The 17751-nt window shown below is 46.4% G+C and overlaps 1 protein-coding gene across 6 annotated transcripts in view; it reads left to right on the plus strand.

Annotated features, from left to right (window-relative positions):
* PPP1R12C (protein phosphatase 1 regulatory subunit 12C) overlaps window positions 1–10837 on the plus strand; it is a 404850-nt gene extending 394013 nt beyond the window's left edge. For all 6 annotated transcript variants that reach the window (XM_063942836.1, XM_063942835.1, XM_063942838.1 and 3 more), the window contains 4 exons: window positions 8537–8641; window positions 9248–9298; window positions 9673–9723; window positions 10364–10837. In XM_063942836.1, coding sequence (XP_063798906.1) covers window positions 8537–8641; window positions 9248–9298; window positions 9673–9723; window positions 10364–10450 — 294 coding nt within the window. In that variant the 3' untranslated portion in view covers window positions 10451–10837. The remainder of the gene's footprint in view (window positions 1–8536; window positions 8642–9247; window positions 9299–9672; window positions 9724–10363) is intronic.
* Window positions 10838–17751: the final 6914 nt, after the last annotated feature.

Raw genomic sequence — 17751 nt, forward strand, 5'->3', positions numbered from 1 at the left:
TGTTTTCTCACCTGTGCTGGCGAAAAACACGGGCAGTTTTCGCCGATGCCTTTTCACACACAAAAAAAAAAGGTGAAAAGGCATTGGTGAAAATTTCCCTAAAAAAAAGGGTGAAAATGGCCTCAATTGAATGGGGGGGGGGGGGGGGATTAATAGCTCAGAGATTGCCAGAGCCATTGCATACGCCCCTTAGTCACTCACAGATATGCAAGTGTTACGTATCAAATTAATCAGTTTTGCGTCCTGCCTCATTGCCTTGCCAATGTTGGCAGATAACATACACAATGCTAGCAGTGTCTCACGGGACCTGGCATGCCTGGAGCTGTTTGGCGTGTGCAGCAATTATGTATGAGGGCGTATCTGTAGAAAAGGGATGCGCTATAGTGGAAGTTGCAAGAAGAGACCCAGAATGGAAAACCAACCTTTAAACTAAATCAATGCATAGAAAGTATATCTGTACCAACAACATAGGGGGTTATTCCGAACCGATCGCACGCTGCAGTTGTTCACAACGATCGGGCCGGAACTGCGCCGGCGCATGCCAGACGGCCAAAGGCCGTCGTTACCTAGCGATCGCCTTTGCCTGATTGACAGTCAGAGGCATTCGCTGGGTGGGAGGGGGGCGGCACGGCGGCATTTAGCCGCCATTTTTGGGGCGCGGTCCGGCCAACGCAGGCATGGCCGGACAATGCGGGGGGCGGGCCACAGTGGCTGCATGACGTCACACGCAGCCGCTGCGACGAGTAACTCCCAGCCAGCCGCAGGAGCTGCGCTGGCCGGGAGTTACTCTTCAAGTACAAAAGCATCTCCACTGACATGCGTGGCGGTCTGGCCCTGTGCTGGGCGTCCCCCCGCATGTCAGGGAAGGTGATCGTAGCTGTGCTAAATTTAGCACAGCTACGATCAACTCAGAATGACCCCCATAGTGTCTAGACCTGATCACACAAGAGGATGTTTGAGGGGACAAATCTTGCCACTTTACGTCATTGAATTATAATTTGTTGTGTATCAGCTTATTCAAACCATCTTGATGCCGTGGAGCTAATGATGCATTTTGTAATACGTATAAGATCTCACGTCTGACTGCAAACATCCACATTTCAGTTCATAATCTGTGCAGTAAACTGCAAATACACAAGTGCATAAAGCTTTATTACGTGGGATTTTATAATCATGAAATACAGTTCTTAAGCAATTCTTTCTTGTAAATTTACTTGGCTTAAGTTATAATAGGGTGATTTCAATGTGGAGGCGGTTACATTGTCTGCAGTCAGGATCCGATGCCATATTCCCGACCACTGTCAATGTTGACAACTGGAATCCCAGCTAACGGGCTATTCCCACTCATGGGTGTCCACGACACCCATAGAGTGGGAATAGAACCTATGTTGGACCACCAAGCTGGCAAGGGGCTTCATTGAGCTCGCCCCCTTACCAGCATCCTGGCGGCCGGGATACCATACCCAACGCTTTCAGTGATCATTTTAGGAGAAACTAGTGATGGTGTCACTTTACTTCCGGTCATTTGTTCTTTCATGGCATTGTATTGCCGGGAATCATACTGTTTAAGCATACATGTGTCTGTGGTGGGTTTCATGTGTGCCTATGATATACTTTATGGTACACAGATTAATAGCTAAAATGACATTGTCCTTTCTCCCTGATTGATCCTTGAGTCACTGCTGAGAGGGAGAGGGACTCTTCTTTTAATATTTGATTACTAACTCATCCAGCTGTTGAAGTGTTTGGCATTGCTGTTCTATTCAGCAATAGACCGGAAATGTCACAATAAACAGCAATCCCAGTCTTAAATGTGGAAGTCTGAACTTAACACTGAGCCATGCACTTTTGAAATTACTGCACCCCCTGATTAGCGGTGTCTGTGGAAACTCTATTTTATATAATGTTGTCAGGTGGTTTATAGGCTAAAAGGAGTATGTAGAACCCATATACTGTAGGTCTTAGTGAAGCAGAGCGGTAAACCAGGTGATTGCCCCTTACATATTCTTTGTTTTATACCAAATGCATTTTCTCTGACGTCCTAAGTGGATGCTGGGGACTCCGTCAGGACCATGGGGATTAGCGGCTCCGCAGGAGACAGGGCACAAAACTAAAGCTTTAGGATCAGGTGGTGTGTACTGGCTCCTCCCCCTATGACCCTCCTCCAAGCCTCAGTTAGGTTTTTGTGCCCGTCCGAGCAGGGTGCAATCTAGGTGGCTCTCTTAAGGAGCTGCTTAGAAAAAGTTTTTAGGTTTATTATTTTCAGTGAGTCCTGCTGGCAACAGGCTCACTGCATCGAGGGACTTAGGGGAGAGAAGTGAACTCACCTGCGTGCAGGATGGATTGGCTTCTTAGGCTACTGGACACCATTAGCTCCAGAGGGAGTCGGAACACAGGTCTCACCCTGGGGTTCGTCCCGGAGCCGCGCCGCCGACCCCCCTTGCAGATGCTGAAGATTGAAGGTCCAGAAACCGGCGGCAGAAGGCTCTTCAGTCTTCTTGAAGGTAGCGCACAGCACTGCAGCTGTGCGCCATTGTTTGTCACACACTTCTCACCAACGGTCACGGAGGGTGCAGGGCGCTGCTGGGGGCGCCCTGGGCAGCAATGTAAATACCTTTTATGGCTAAAAAATACATCACATATAGCCCTTGAGGCTATATGGATGTATTTAACCCCTGCCAGATATTACAAACTACGGGAGAAAAGCCCGCCGGAATAGGGGGCGGGGCTTATTCTCCTCAGCACACAGCGCCATTTTCCTGCTCAGCTCCGCTGTGAGGAAGGCTCCCAGGACTCTCCCCTGCACTGCACTACAGAAACAGGGTAAAACAGAGAGGGGGGGCACTTTTTATGGCGATATTTTATATATTTAAGCTGCTATAAGGATACAACACTTATATAAGGTTGTTCCCATATATATTATAGCGCTTGGGTGTGTGCTGGCAAACTCTCCCTCTGTCTCCCCAAAGGGCTAGTGGGGTCCTGTCTTCGATAAGAGCATTCCCTGTGTGTCTGCTGTGTGTCGGTACGTGTGTGTCGACATGTATGAGGCCGATGTTGGTGTGGAGGCAGAGCAATTGCCGGTAATGGTGATGTCACCCCCCAGGGAGTCGACACCGGAATGGATGGCTTTGTTTATGGAATTACGTGATAATGTCAGCACATTACAAAAATCAGTTGACGACATGAGACGGCCGGAAAACCAGTTGGTACCTGCCCAGGCGTCTCAGACACCGTCAGGGGCTGTAAAACGCCCTCTACCTCAGTCGGTCGACACAGACCCAGACACGGACACTGAATCTAGTGTCGACGGTGAAGAAACAAACGTATTTTCAAGTAGAGCCACACGTTGTATGATCACGGCAATGAAGGAGGCTTTGCATATCTCTGATACTGCAAGTACCACAAAAAGGGGTATTATGTGGGGGGTGAAAAAACTACCTGTAGTTTTTCCTGAATCAGAGGAATTGAATGATGTATGTGATGAAGCGTGGGTTAACCCAGATAGAAAAGTGCTAATTTCAAAAAAGTTATTGGCATTATACCCTTTCCCGCCAGAGGTTAGGGCGCGCTGGGAAACACCCCCTAGGGTGGATAAGGCGCTCACACGCTTATCAAAACAAGTGGCGTTACCGTCTCCTGATACGGCCGCCCTCAAGGATCCAGCTGATAGGAGGCTGGAAACTACCCTAAAGAGTATATACACACATACTGGTGTTATACTGCGACCAGCCATCGCCTCAGCCTGGATGTGCAGTGCTGGGGTGGTCTGGTCGGATTCCCTGACTGAAAATATTGATACCCTGGATAGGGACAGTATTTTATTGATAAGTGCGATGTCCATATCTGCCAGAAGAAGTTTATGGACGCGACAGTGGTCAGGTGATGCGGATTCCAAACGACATATGGAAGTATTGCCGTATAAAGGGGAAGAATTATTTGGCGTAGGTCTATCGGATCTGGTGGCCACGGCAACTGCCGGAAAATCCACCTTTTTTACATCAGACCCCCTCCCAACAGAAAAAGACACCGTCTTTTCAGCCGCAGTCCTTTCGGTCCTATAAGAACAAGAGGGCAAAAGGACAGTCATATCTGCCCCGGGGCAGAGGAAGGGGTAAGAGAGGGCAGCAAGCAGCCCCTGCCCAGGAACAGAAGCCCTCTCAGGGTTCTGCAAAGCCCTCAGCATGACGCTGGGGCTGTACAAGCGGACTCAGGAGCGGTGGGGGGTCGACTCAGGAATTTCAGCGCACAGTGGGCTTGCTCACAGGTGGACCCTTGGATCCTGCAGGTAGTATCTCAGGGTTACAGGTTGGAATTCGAGAAGTCTCCCCCTCGCCGGTTCCTAAAGTCTGCTTTGCCAACGTCTCCCTCAGACAGGGCGACGGTATTGGAAGCCATTCACAAGCTGTTTTCTCAGCAGGTGATAGTCAAGGTACCCCTCCTACAACAGGGAAAGGGTTATTACTCCACGCTATTGTGGTACAGAAGCCGGACGGCTCGGTAAGACCTATTCTAAATCTGAAATCTTTGAACCTGTACATACAAAAATTCAAGTTCAAGATGGAATCACTCAGAGCAGTGATAGCGAATCTGGAAGAAAGGGACTTTATGGTGTCCCTGGACATAAAGGATGCTTACCTGCATGTCCCAATTTGCCTTTCACATCAAGGGTACCTCAGGTTCGTAGTGCAAAACTGTCATTATCAGTTTCAGACGCTGCCGTTTGGATTGTCCACGGCACCTCGGGTCTTTACCAAGGTAATGGCCGAAATGATGATTCTTCTGCGAAGAGGCGTATTAATTATCCCTTACTTGGACGATCTCCTGATAAGGGCAAGGTCCAGAGAACAGCTGGAGGACGGAGTAGCACTAACCCAAGTAGTGCTGCAACAACACGGGTGGATTCTGAATTTTCCAAAATCTCAGTTGACCCCGACAACACGTCTGCTGTTCCTGGGAATGATTCTGGACACGGTTCAGAAAAAGGTGTTTCTTCCGGAGGAGAAAGCCAAGGAGTTATCCGAACTTGTCAGGAACCTCCTAAAACCAGGAAAAGTGTCTGTGCATCAATGCACAAGAGTCCTGGGAAAGATGGTGGCTTCTTACGAAGCAAATTCCATTCGGCAGATTCCACGCACAAACTTTTCAGTGGGATCTGCTGGACAAATGGTCCGGATCGCATCTGCAGATGCATCAGCGGATAACCTTATCGCCACGGACAAGGGTGTCTCTTCTGTGGTGGTTGCAGAGTGCTCATCTGTTAGAGGGCCGCAGATTCGGCATACAGGACTGGGTCCTGGTGACCACGGATGCCAGTCTGAGAGGCTGGGGAGCGGTCACACAGGGAAGAAACTTCCAGGGAGTATGGTCAAGCCTGGAGATGTCTCTTCATATAAATATACTGGAGCTAAGAGCAATTTACAATGCTCTAAGCCTGGCAAAACCCCTGCTTCAGGGTCAGCCGGTGTTGATCCAGTCGGACAACATCACGGCAGTCGCCCACGTAAACAGACAGGGCGGCACAAGAAGCAGGAGAGCAATGGCAGAAGCTGCAAGGATTCTTCGCTGGGCGGAAGATCATGTGATAGCACTGTCAGCAGTGTTCATTCCGGGAGTAGACAACTGGGAAGCAGACTTCCTCAGCAGACACGATCTACACCCGGGAGAGTGGGGACTTCATCCAGAAGTCTTCCACATGATTGTGAACCGTTGGGAAAAACCAAAGGTGGATATGATGGCGTCTCGCCTCAACAAAAAACTGGACAGGTATTGCGCCAGGTCAAGAGACCCTCAGGCAATAGCTGTGGACGCTCTGGTAACACCGTGGGTGTACCAGTCAGTGTATGTGTTTCCTCCTCTGCCTCTCATACCCAAAGTACTGAGAATTATACGGCAAAGGGGAGTAAGAACGATACTCGTGGCTCCGGATTGGCCAAGAAGAACTTGGTACCCGGAACTTCAGGAGATGCTCACGGAAAATCCGTGGCCTCTACCTCTAAGACGGGACCTGATTCAGCAGGGACCGTGTCTATTCCAAGACTTACCGCGTCTGCGTTTGACGGCATGGCGGTTGAACGCCGAATTCTAAAGGAAAAAGGCATTCCAGAAGAGGTCATTCCTACACTGGTTAAAGCCAGGAAGGAGGTGACTGCACAACATTATCACCGCATTTGGAGAAAATATGTTGCGTGGTGTGAGGCCAGGAAGGCCCCCACGGAGGAATTTCAACTGGGTCGATTCCTACATTTCCTGCAAACAGGATTGTCTATGGGCCTCAAATTGGGGTCCATTAAGGTTCAAATTTCGTCCCTGTCGATTTTCTTCCAGAAAGAATTGGCTTCAGTTCCTGAAGTCCAGACTTTTGTAAAAGGAGTACTACATATACAGCCCCCGGTTGTGCCCCCAGTGGCTACGGGGGACCTGAATGTAGTTTTGAATTTTCTCAAATCCCATTGGTTTGAGCCACTCAAATCGGTGGATTTGAAATATCTTACATGGAAAGTAACCATGCTACTGGCCCTGGCTTCAGCCAGGAGAGTATCAGAATTGGCGGCTTTATCGTATAAGAGCCCATATCTGATTTTCCATTCGGACAGGGCAGAACTGCGGACGCGTCCTCAGTTTCTGCCTAAGGTGGTGTCAGCGTTTCACCTGAACCAGCCTATTGTGGTGCCTGCGGCTACTAGCGATTTGGAAGATTCCAAGTTGCTGGACGTTGTCAGGGCATTGAAAATATACATTTCAAGGACGGCTGGAGTCAGAAAATCTGACTCGCTGTTTATACTGTATGCACCCAACAAGCTGGGTGCTCCTGCTTCTAAGCAGACGATTGCTCGTTGGATTTGTAGCACAATTCAACTTGCACATTCTGTGGCAGGCCTGCCACAGCCTAAATCTGTCAAGGCCCATTCCACAAGGAAGGTGGGCTCATCCTGGGCGGCTGCCCGAGGGGTCTCGGCATTACAACTCTGCCGAGCAGCTACGTGGTCGGGGGAGAACACGTTTGTAAAATTCTACAAATTTGATACCCTGGCTAAAGAGGACCTGGAGTTCTCTCATTCGGTGCTGCAGAGTCATCCGCACTCTCCCGCCCGTTTGGGAGCTTTGGTATAATCCCCATGGTCCTGACGGAGTCCCCAGCATCCACTTAGGACGTCAGAGAAAATAAGATTTTACTTACCGATAAATCTATTTCTCGTAGTCCGTAGTGGATGCTGGGCGCCCATCCCAAGTGCGGATTGTCTGCAATACTTGTACATAGTTATTGTTACAAAAAAATCGGGTTGTTATTTGTTGTGAGCCGTCTGTTCAGAGGCTCCTACGTTTGTCATACTGTTAACTGGGTTTAGATCACAAGTTATACGGTGTGATTGGTGTGGCTGGTATGAGTCTTACCCGGGATTCAATATCCTTCCTTATTGTGTACGCTCGTCCGGGCACAGTATCCTAACTGAGGCTTGGAGGAGGGTCATAGGGGGAGGAGCCAGTACACACCACCTGATCCTAAAGCTTTAGTTTTGTGCCCTGTCTCCTGCGGAGCCGCTAATCCCCATGGTCCTGACGGAGTCCCCAGCATCCACTACGGACTACGAGAAATAGATTTATCGGTAAGTAAAATCTTATTTTTTATATATTGACTAATTATGTTTGTTGCACTTGCATTATTTATGTTTATGATTAATTCTAACTTAAATATGCAGGATAGAAACTATGGGCCCACTTTCTGCAGCTGACCCTTATACAGTGTCACAAACCCAATTCTGTAGGATTGGAGCAGTGTACTACTGTGTTCAGTGTCAGAAGCCCCATGATGTTGGGTTAGAGTGGTGTACTACTTTCTGCAGTGTCACAAGCCCCATGCTGTTGGGTTAGAGTGATGTATTACTTTCTGCAGTGTCACAGGCCCCATGCTGTTGGGTTAGAGTGATGTATTACTTTTAGTGTCACAAACCCCATGCTGTTGGGTTAGATGGTGTACTACTTTGTTTAGTGTCACAAGCCCCATGCTGTTCTACTTTGTTTAGTGTCACAAGCCCCATGCTGTTGGGTTAGAGTGGTGTACTACTTTGTTCAAGGTCAGTGACATTGGCAAGAAGATGCACCTACATAGGGGCCAGCCACAGACTGAGTACTTGGTATGGCCGACCTACCATAGGAAGCTGCCATAGAAGTGATTTTACACTCTTCTTTTCTGTGTACATTGCAAACTCTTACAGATTTCAGGTTAGATTTTCAAAACAGACCAGTAGGCAATATTCTGATCATTCATCCAAAAATAAAAAAAATGCCACATGGTGGCTTTATGTGCATTACTCTTTTCTGTTTTTCTTTTGTTTTGGTTTTGATTTTAACTTACAACAAGCTTAGGAAACTGGTGCGTTATGTGCATACTGTGACTTGTGGTTCAACAACAGCTGTCAAAAACCTAGCATGCCTACCTCTGCATTAGACCACAATCAGCCCTCTTTTATCCTACTAGCATCATGGTGAATTTGTTATATACAACGTTAGACTTGTGTATTGTCCTCTTCCACAGTTATATGAAGACTTGCTGTCTGAAAATGAGACACTGAGAGAGCAACTCCAGGAGACAGAATTAAAACTCACCCAGATTAAGCTGGAGCTGGAGAGAGTCACGCAGGTACGTCTGCCAGTCTGTTCATGTTGGCATGGAAGGTCCGTATTGATGAGATCATTTTATAGCAAGCTTTGATCCCTTGCCCAGTTGTTACTTCATTGCACAGTAGATGGTGATTTATGATGGTAGTCTCTAAACTGCATTACACAGCCATAAAGCACAGTCATTACACTTTATCACAAGGATTTATACATTGATAAGCTAAATAAAGGTTATACTTGCAGCTTACGTTAGACTTTTATTGCTGTATAATCAGTCTTTGACCTATGTTGCCAAAGACATAGAGCTAGTTTGCGTTCACCCAATTTTGTCCACTGTACTTTAAGAACTGTCCCCTCCCACTTGTGGCACATGATTCAGCCCACACAGATTTGCTAGTCTCAATTAAACAGCATCTTTAGTTCAGCACATCCCTTGATTTTTCTTAGTACAGTATACTATGTGTATATTGCAGTCTGTATATGATATATTTGCACCATAATCCATCACATTCCTGTTGCTTATTGCCACAACTACCACTGCATAGCTTCTATAGCAGGAAGAATGATCTTTCTGTAATGATGCTTTGTACAGCTTCCTACATTAACCGTTTTCCCCTTCTTCCATTAGCGACAGGAGCGCCATGCGGAGAGACCTGCATTGCTGGAACTAGAGCGATTTGTACGTATTTCATTGTCACATGGCCAGTTTCCTTGTTGACGTAAGGTTTGCTGAAAGTATGGGGATTTTACTGTGTGACTGGTGGTTGTGCGTATTAAGCATGGTGGTTTGTCGTATTGTGGTGGTGTGTAATATTATTGGGAGCATAAAAAGTATGTTATACTTAATCTGCAAATGAAGAAAGGTCTGTTACTATGCTGATAACATCTAGCTTATAGAAGGATACATAGATCCTATGATATAAGTAACATGGACTGACAAGTTAGTTCCGTGGTGCAAATGTTACCATGTGACAGTGAACCTGTCCCATACGTGTAATTGTTACGTACATGGAACGTACACTTGACTCTCTCCCGGTTCTCTCTCCTGTTTAGGAAAGAAGAGCATTAGAGCGAAAAGCTGCTGAACTTGAAGAAGAGTTAAAGGTAATGCTGTCTGTTACTGTTTCTGATCAGAGTGGTGTCCAAATCATGCCTAATCTAGTTATTATATCCGTTGTCTTATAGCTGTGACTACACACACTTAACCTGCAATATAATGCATAACTGCTTGTAGCTAATATCTGTATTTGTGAGGAGTAAGTCATGATATTGTATACAATTTGCATATTGTAGTGGCTGGACTTTCATTTCATTATAGCCGGAGCCCTCTATGCCCTTCACTTAAGCACTTTTATTTTGTAGTTTTGTCCCTCTTTTTTTTTTCCCCTTCCCCTACAATTAATATTCTTTAAATAGTAGAGGATTTTAACATAAAAACTGTAAATATTATTTGGATAACCTGTGAATTGTTAGATCATTCCTGTTCATGAGAAGTTCTTATGTAGTATAAGGATCCTAGAAGTCACTTCTGATTTGGGTCTTAATATTGAAAATATCTCCTTTTAATAAAATTGTAATCTCACATTTTTAGCTTCCACTTATCTAGGTGCAACAAAGCTGTCTTAGGCACACATCATTGTATGAATGAACAAAATTATAGACTGTATGTGCCACCTACAGGTATTGTGCACTCAGAATCCTCCTTTAACGTGAAAAGTGATTTTATTTATTTATTTTGGGTCAGGTCCTCTCTGATCTGAAGGCAGATAATCAAAGACTGAAGGATGAAAATGCAGCCTTGATACGAGTCATAAGCAAACTTTCCAAGTGAACCAGCAGTAAAATGAGGGTTCTCATTAAGACACTGCAGATCTCGACCTGCTTGGGCCAAGAACAGACTTCCAGGTCGGCTTTGCCAAACATATGGTCTTCCTGGATTTGGCAGCTGCTGCAAAGGAACTTGTATTGGGAACAGAAGTGACGTCTTGTTGGACATTTGCTGCACACACTGGAGCCAGACTCTCAGACAGCATCCCAATCCTTGTACAGCGAGAAAATCTGACATCCTAGTTTAAAAAAAAAAAAAAGTTTTATTCACTTTTTGTAATGTATAACTATAAATATATACTTGTATGTATATCCACATGTCCCCTGGCAATGGCATCAATTAAAGATGGTGTTCAAGGACAAATTGCCACCCATAGTGTAACTAAACAAATTGCTCTGTTCTTTTACCCATAAGTTAGAATTATCTTTTGGTCATGAAAACAATTGTACTCACCTGCCAATCCTACAGCTGTGACTAACCCTCTCCAGCAGACTTCAGTGATTCTGCAGAAACCACTAATATTACCCACTAATACCCCTTTTCCACTAGAGTAGCACGGGTCGCAGCCGTGTCGCCTGACACGGCTGCGACCCGTGCTACAGCCCCCTGCAGACAGCGCTCACCAACCCGGCAATTGCCGGGTTGGTGACGCGCTAGTGACGCGGCAGGGGCGGCGCTGGGAGATCACATGATCTCCCAGCGCCGCCCTCCCTATGCACTGTGAATGGGAGCCGTGTCGACTCGACACGGCTCCCGTTCACACTAGACAGCTAGCCGGGTTGAACGCGCGTTCAACCCGGCTAGCTACCAGGGTAGGATTCCCGGATCACTTGATCCGGGAATTTGCTGAGGGACCCATTTCCACTAGGGAAAAACACGGGTAAATGCGCGCCCCCGCGCATTTACCCGTGTTTTAAGGAGCTAGTGGAAAAGGGGTATAAGCAATAAGAGAATAGCCTACATACTACAAGTCCACATGTTAAATATAAATTTATTCCATGCTACTCTCTCGTGCACACACATTTAACTTATGACTGCAGGGACGATCCTGTAGAAAAATGAATGCAAGTTTTAAGTAAGAAATCCCCAACTGTGAACACTTAGGTATGCATGAATGTGTAACACATTGTCAGTTTAGTTGTATTCAGTAGACTATTGTTCAGAGTGTTTAACCAGTACACTGCTAATGCCTTTATGCTGCACTGTCCATTCAATGTTGACTTCTGCATTGAAAATTTCAAGTGAGAAGTTTTACGTTATGGCATGACTTTGTTGCAGAGGTCTGATCTACAGACCAAGTCAAGGTTTTCTATTTCCAGAGATGTAATTACTTTGCTAAGAACTTTATTTTTTCTATTGCCTGCTTCAACCACTGTGACTAGTGCTATCCAGTTTGGGGTATGCTCAGAAGAAACCCCCCGACAGGAGAAATGCATCTGTATTTTATTCTCCAGAAGGAGAAAGGGCAGGGGTCAAATATAAAAACAAACGAAAGCTAATAATTTTCCTTTAAAGTGTACAAACCTTCTTAAATGGCCACGATCCTCTGGTTTCCAAGGTGTGTATTCTAATCACCATGGCTTTGTGGAGCGCCATGCTCGGCTAATATTCTCGAGCTTGTAGACTACTGACACTGCAGGGACTAGTGACATAACCGATTGATGGTACCTGCTGTCACTATATGAATACAGGGCACCTACCTCCAATGTGTGTAGTAGAAGCCACAGATACACTTTAAAACCCTTTCTACCCCCACCCCCTCACTCCTTCCTCTTTAATTTACATTTTGTATAGTATTCAGGAATATGTGTGTGCTTTATTTTTACATGTAGACATCTATGCAGCTCCATTTTTATATATATATATATATATATATATATATATATATATATATATATATATATATATGGATATATCATTTTTAAGCAATGTTTCTATTACATCCAAGTGGATACTGGGGTCCGCATTAGTACCATGGGTATAGACTGGTCCACTAGGTGCCTTGGGCACTTTAAGAAATCAATAGTGTGCACTGGCTCCTCTCTCTATGCCCCTCCTACCAGACTAGAAAAAGAAAATGTGCCTGGTGGAGCCGGTCACGCTTGGGAAGCTCCTGAAGAGTTTTCTGCATTTATTTTCTGTTTTATTGTTTTTAGGCAGTTCTGGCTGGCACCAGACTGCCTGCTTCGTGGGACTTGGGGGGGGCGGGGGGGGGGGGGAGAGGAAGAGGAGAGGAGTAACGGCCCAACCTCCCTAGGGTTAATGGTCCCGTTGCCCGCTGACAGGACACTGAGCTCCTGAGGGTCCTAATCGCAAGCCCCACCACGGCGAGTGTACAGAACCCGCAGCACGCCACCACCCCTAACAGAGCCAGAAGACTGAAAAGTGGTGAGTAGGTGGCCGGCGTCCCGGATAGCGGGTCGCCAGCAGTAATGGTAGTATAAGGGTAGGAGCGCAGCGCTGCATGCAAGCAGCGCTTCAGATGCACTGTGTGACCACTGTGAGGGGCGGCTGGAGCCACTACTATTACCCACAACTGGCACATATTACAGGGGTTTTTTCCCACCGTAACCCTTATTATGCACCTCAGCCAGTATAAAAAGCGGGAAGACTGCGTGCCATTATGGGGGCGGGGCCTTTACGATTAGTGGATCCAGCGGCTCACCAGCGCCATTTCCCTTCTGCAGCTTACACAGGCAGCTTGACAGGAAAGCGCAGCTCTTCCACACAGACTCCAGAGCACCTCAGTGGTACCAGGGGGTCATTGCAAAGTGGGGCGGGGGGAGCAATAATTTGGTGTACTAAGCCCTATTAAGGGTACTTAGTTTGTGACCCAGCTAAGTCTATACTTTAGCTATAGGGGCGCTGTGTAGCTGGCTCCGATACTCTGTGTCTCCCTAGAAGGACTCTGTGTGGGTTAACTGTGGTTTTAACGTATTCCTCACTGTGTGTGTGTTTTTACATTTATCATGTCAAAGGAGTGTGCATCATGCACAGCAGAGTGCTTTTTTCAATCTAGGGGATCTCTCCAGTGTACTCAAAGTACACATTATCCGGTTAGTGGATCTGAACCTGGTTTGGTTAGATTCATTAAAGGGGATGATTTCAAATATTTAAAACAAATTGTCCCAAAATGAAAAGGAAATGCAAAATTTAAGGCAATCCTTAGATGACCTGATGAATAGAGATTTAGTGGTCATCCCAGCATCTCGGACCCCTGCTATTTGTCCACAGAAGCTACTCTGGCCCAAATCATGCAGGCAGATACCGATGATGATGTATCAGGCCCAGAGGAGGGGGAGGTGGACTTAGTGGGGGAGGATGCAGCTTTTAGCACAGTGAATACAGGCCCTGATTGAAGCTATGAGAGTTCTTGCACATTCCTGACAAAGTGTCAGAGGACGAGGAGGAATCCTTTTTTAATGTGAAGAAATAAATCCTCTACTTTCCCTGCTTCTAAAGAATTAAATTCCCTCTGTGAAGCAACTTGGGTTAACCCTGACAGGAAGTTTCAGATTCCAAAACGGTAAATTACATCCTTCCCATTTCCTCAGGATGATAGAAAAAAAAATGTGAAAACCCACCGATAGTTGACGCATTGGTTTCCAGGCTGTCACGTAAGATAGTTTTACCTGTTCCTGGGGCAGTTTCATTGAAGTATGCTGCAGACCGCAAGATTGAGTCCACTCTCAAATCTCTGTACGCAGCGGCGGGAGTGGCCCAAAGACCCACTATAGCTTTTGCATGGATCACTTGGGCCATTGCAAAATTGTCTGGTAATCTAATTGACGGGTTAGATTCCTTGTCCAAGGGGGAGATTATTTTACTCCTACAGCATATACAGGATTCTGCTAACTTTATGGTGGAGGCTATAAAGGAAATTGGTTTACTCAACACACGCACCACTGCCATGGCAGTGTCCGCACACAGGGGCTTGTGGCTACGCCAGTGAACTGCGGACGCGGATTCCAGGAAAGGCGTGGAAAGCATACCTTTCACAGGTGAAGCCCTGTTTGGAGATGAACTGGATACATGGATATCCAAGGCTACGGCGGGTAAGTCTACATACCTTCCTTCCGCAGCACCCCCGTCTAGAAAATACTATTCTGCACCAACTTTGCAGTCCTTTTGGACAGCAAAGTTTAAAGGGAAGTCCAAAGGTTCTTCTACTGCCTTCAAAGGAAATAGAGGTAAGCACAGAAAACCTGCAAATACAGGCTCACAGGATCAGACCTCAGGTTCTGCTTCCGCAAAACCTTCAGCATGACGGTGGACCGCACTGCCTGGTCAACAGGCAGGTGGGGAGCCCAGTTACGATATTTCAGTCACGTATGGACCACATCATGCACCATGGGTAAAAGATCTTATCATCCAGGGCTACAGACTGGAGTTTCAGGAACTCTCACAGATTCTTCAAATCAGGCTTGCCACCTTCACTGGAGGCAAGTATAACCTTACAAGCAGCAGTTCAAAAGCTGGTACAGACTCAGGTCATTGTTCCAGTTCCACTTCAACTACAAAACCAAGGTTTCTATTCCAACCTGTTTGTGGTACCAAAACCGGACGGTTCGGGGAGGCCCATTTTAAACCTCAAGTCACTGAACCCGCATTTATGGGTGTTCAAATTCAAGATGGAGTCACTGAGAGCGGTGATCTCAGGTCTGGAGGAGGGAGAATTCCTAGTGTCTGGATATCAAGGATGCGTACCTTCATATTCCGATTTGGCCGCCTCATCAGGCTTATCTAAGGTTTGCATTGCAGGACTGTCACTACCAGTTTCAGGCCCTACCCTTTGGGCTCTCCACGGCACCGAGGGTGTTTACCAAAGTAATGGCGGAGATGATGTTTCTCCTCCGCAAGGAGTGAACATAATACCGTACCTGGGACGATCTACTGATAAAAGCACCGTCCAGGGAGAGGTTGTTACACAGCATTGCCCTCTCCACACATCTACTCCAGGATCACGGGTGGATTCTGAACCTGCCAAAATCTCACCTGGAACCAACACGGAGGCTTCCGTTCCTGGGGATGATCCTGGATATGGAGGTACAGAAAGGTATTCCTTCCTCTGGAAAAGGCATTGGCGATTCAGTCAATGGTAAGGACAACAACTGGGAAGCAGACTTCCTCAGCAGATACGACCTCCGCCCAGGTGAGTGGGGCCTTCACCTGGAGGTGTTCGGGTGCTTGACTCGTCGGTGGGGGACTCCAGTGATTGACATGATGGTCTCTCGTCTCAACATGAAGCTCCAGCGGTATTGCTCCAGGTCAAGAGACCCACAGGCAGTGACGGTGGACGCTCTGGTGACTCCGTGGGTCTATAAGATGGTGTATGTTTTTCCTCCACTTCCATAGATCCCAAGAATTCTCAAAAGAATAAAAAGGGAAAAAGTTCAAACAATTCTCACTGCTCCAGATTGGCCAAGAAGGGCTTGGTACGCAGATCTACTGGAAATGCTTCTGGAGTATCCGTGGCCTCTACCTCTTCAAGAGGATCTTCTGCAACGGGGCCAATCGTCTATCAAGACTTACCGCAGCTACGTTTGACGTCAAATTCTAGCCCAGAAAGGGATTCCGGACAGGGTAATTCCTACCTTGATCTAAGCCAGAAAAGGGGTAACGTCTAAACATTACCACCGGATTTGGAGAAAATACGTCTCTTGGTGTGAAAACATGAAATTTCCTGTGGTGGAATTTCAGCTGGGTCGTTTTCTGCTTTTTCTGCAGTCTGGTGTGGATGCGGGCCTATGCCTTGGATCAGTAAAAGTCCAGTTTTTGGCCTTATCCATTTTCTTCTAGAAACAGTTGTCTTCCCTACCTGAGGTTCAGACGTTCTTGAAAGGGGTTCAGCACATCCAACTGCCCTTTGTGCCTCCCATGGCACCTTTGGATCTTAACGTGGTGTTGCAGTTTCTGCAATCGGATTGGTTTGAGCCTTTACAGTAGGCAGATGTTAAGTTTCTTACATGGAAGACTGTCACACTATTGGCCTTGGCTTCGGCGAGGCGTGTTTCGGAATTGGGGGCCTTGTCTCACAAGAGCCCCTATTTGATTTTTTATGAAGATAGAGCTGAACTCAGAACTCGTCAGCAGTTTCTTCCAAGGGTGGTGTCTGCGTTTCTTATCAACCAGCCTATTATGGTTCCAGTGCTTACTGACACCTCATTTACTTCTGGATGTTGTGCGGGCTTTGAAAATCTGTCAAACGGACAGCTCGTCACAGAAAATCCAACTCGCTGTTTGTGCTTTCAGGCCCCAAGAAAATTGGGTGTCCTGCTTCAAAGCAGTCTATTGCTCGCTGGATCACGCTTCCTATCCAGCATGCTTACTCCACAGGCAGGTTTGTTGGTTCCTAAATCTGTTCATGCCCACTCGGTCGGTGGGTTCTTACTGGGCGGCTGCCCGGGGTGTCTCGGCCTTACAGCTCTGCCGAGCAGCTACTTGGTCGGGTTCGAACACATTTGCTAAGTTCTACAAGTTCGATACTTTGACCTCTTGATGATCTTCAGTTTTGTCAGTCAATTCTACAAGAACCTCAGTACTCTCCCACCTGGTTTTGGAGTTTTGGTACATCCCCATAGTACTAATGTGGACCCAGGTATCCTCTAGGACGTAAGAGAAAATAGAATTTTTATTACCTACCGGTAAAGCCTTTTCTCGTAGTCCGTAGAGGATACTGAGCGCCCACCCAGTGCTTCGTGTTTCCTGCATGGTAACTTGGTTAAGTATTGTTGTTGGTTCAGCTGTTGCTGTTCCTGCTTCTGTTGGGTTAACATGGTTTTCTAATTGTTTGTGTGTGCTGGTTCGAATCTCACCACTATCCTTTCTGAATCCTTCTCTCAAGATATGTCTGCCTCATCATGCACAGTTTCTAGACTGAGTCTGGTAGGAGGGGCATAGAGGGAGGAGCCAGTGCACAGTATTGATTTCTTAAAGTGCCCAAGGCTCCTAGTGGACCGGTCTATACCCATGGTACTAATGTGGACCCCAGTATCCTCTACAGACTACGAGAAAAGGATTTACTGGGTAGGTAATTAAAATCCTATTTTTTAGCCCAAAAAGAATTCTTCCACATACCATGGCCGAAGTACATTAAATTAGTTTGTTCAGTATTATGTTGCAATGCAGTTTGTATGAAAGTGGTAGAGGGCATGGTTAAAAAAAAAAACAACAACAAAAAACTATATATATATAATATGAATTTTCAGTATTTACATTTTAATATTCTCTGTCTGCCTAGATCTCTTGAGCAGATCGTATCAGACTTATTTAGGATATAGGACATTGTCTGCAGTAGGTTTTAA

The sequence above is a fragment of the Pseudophryne corroboree genome, chromosome 10 (genome assembly GCF_028390025.1).
Source record: "Pseudophryne corroboree isolate aPseCor3 chromosome 10, aPseCor3.hap2, whole genome shotgun sequence".
NCBI lineage: Eukaryota > Metazoa > Chordata > Amphibia > Anura > Myobatrachidae > Pseudophryne > Pseudophryne corroboree.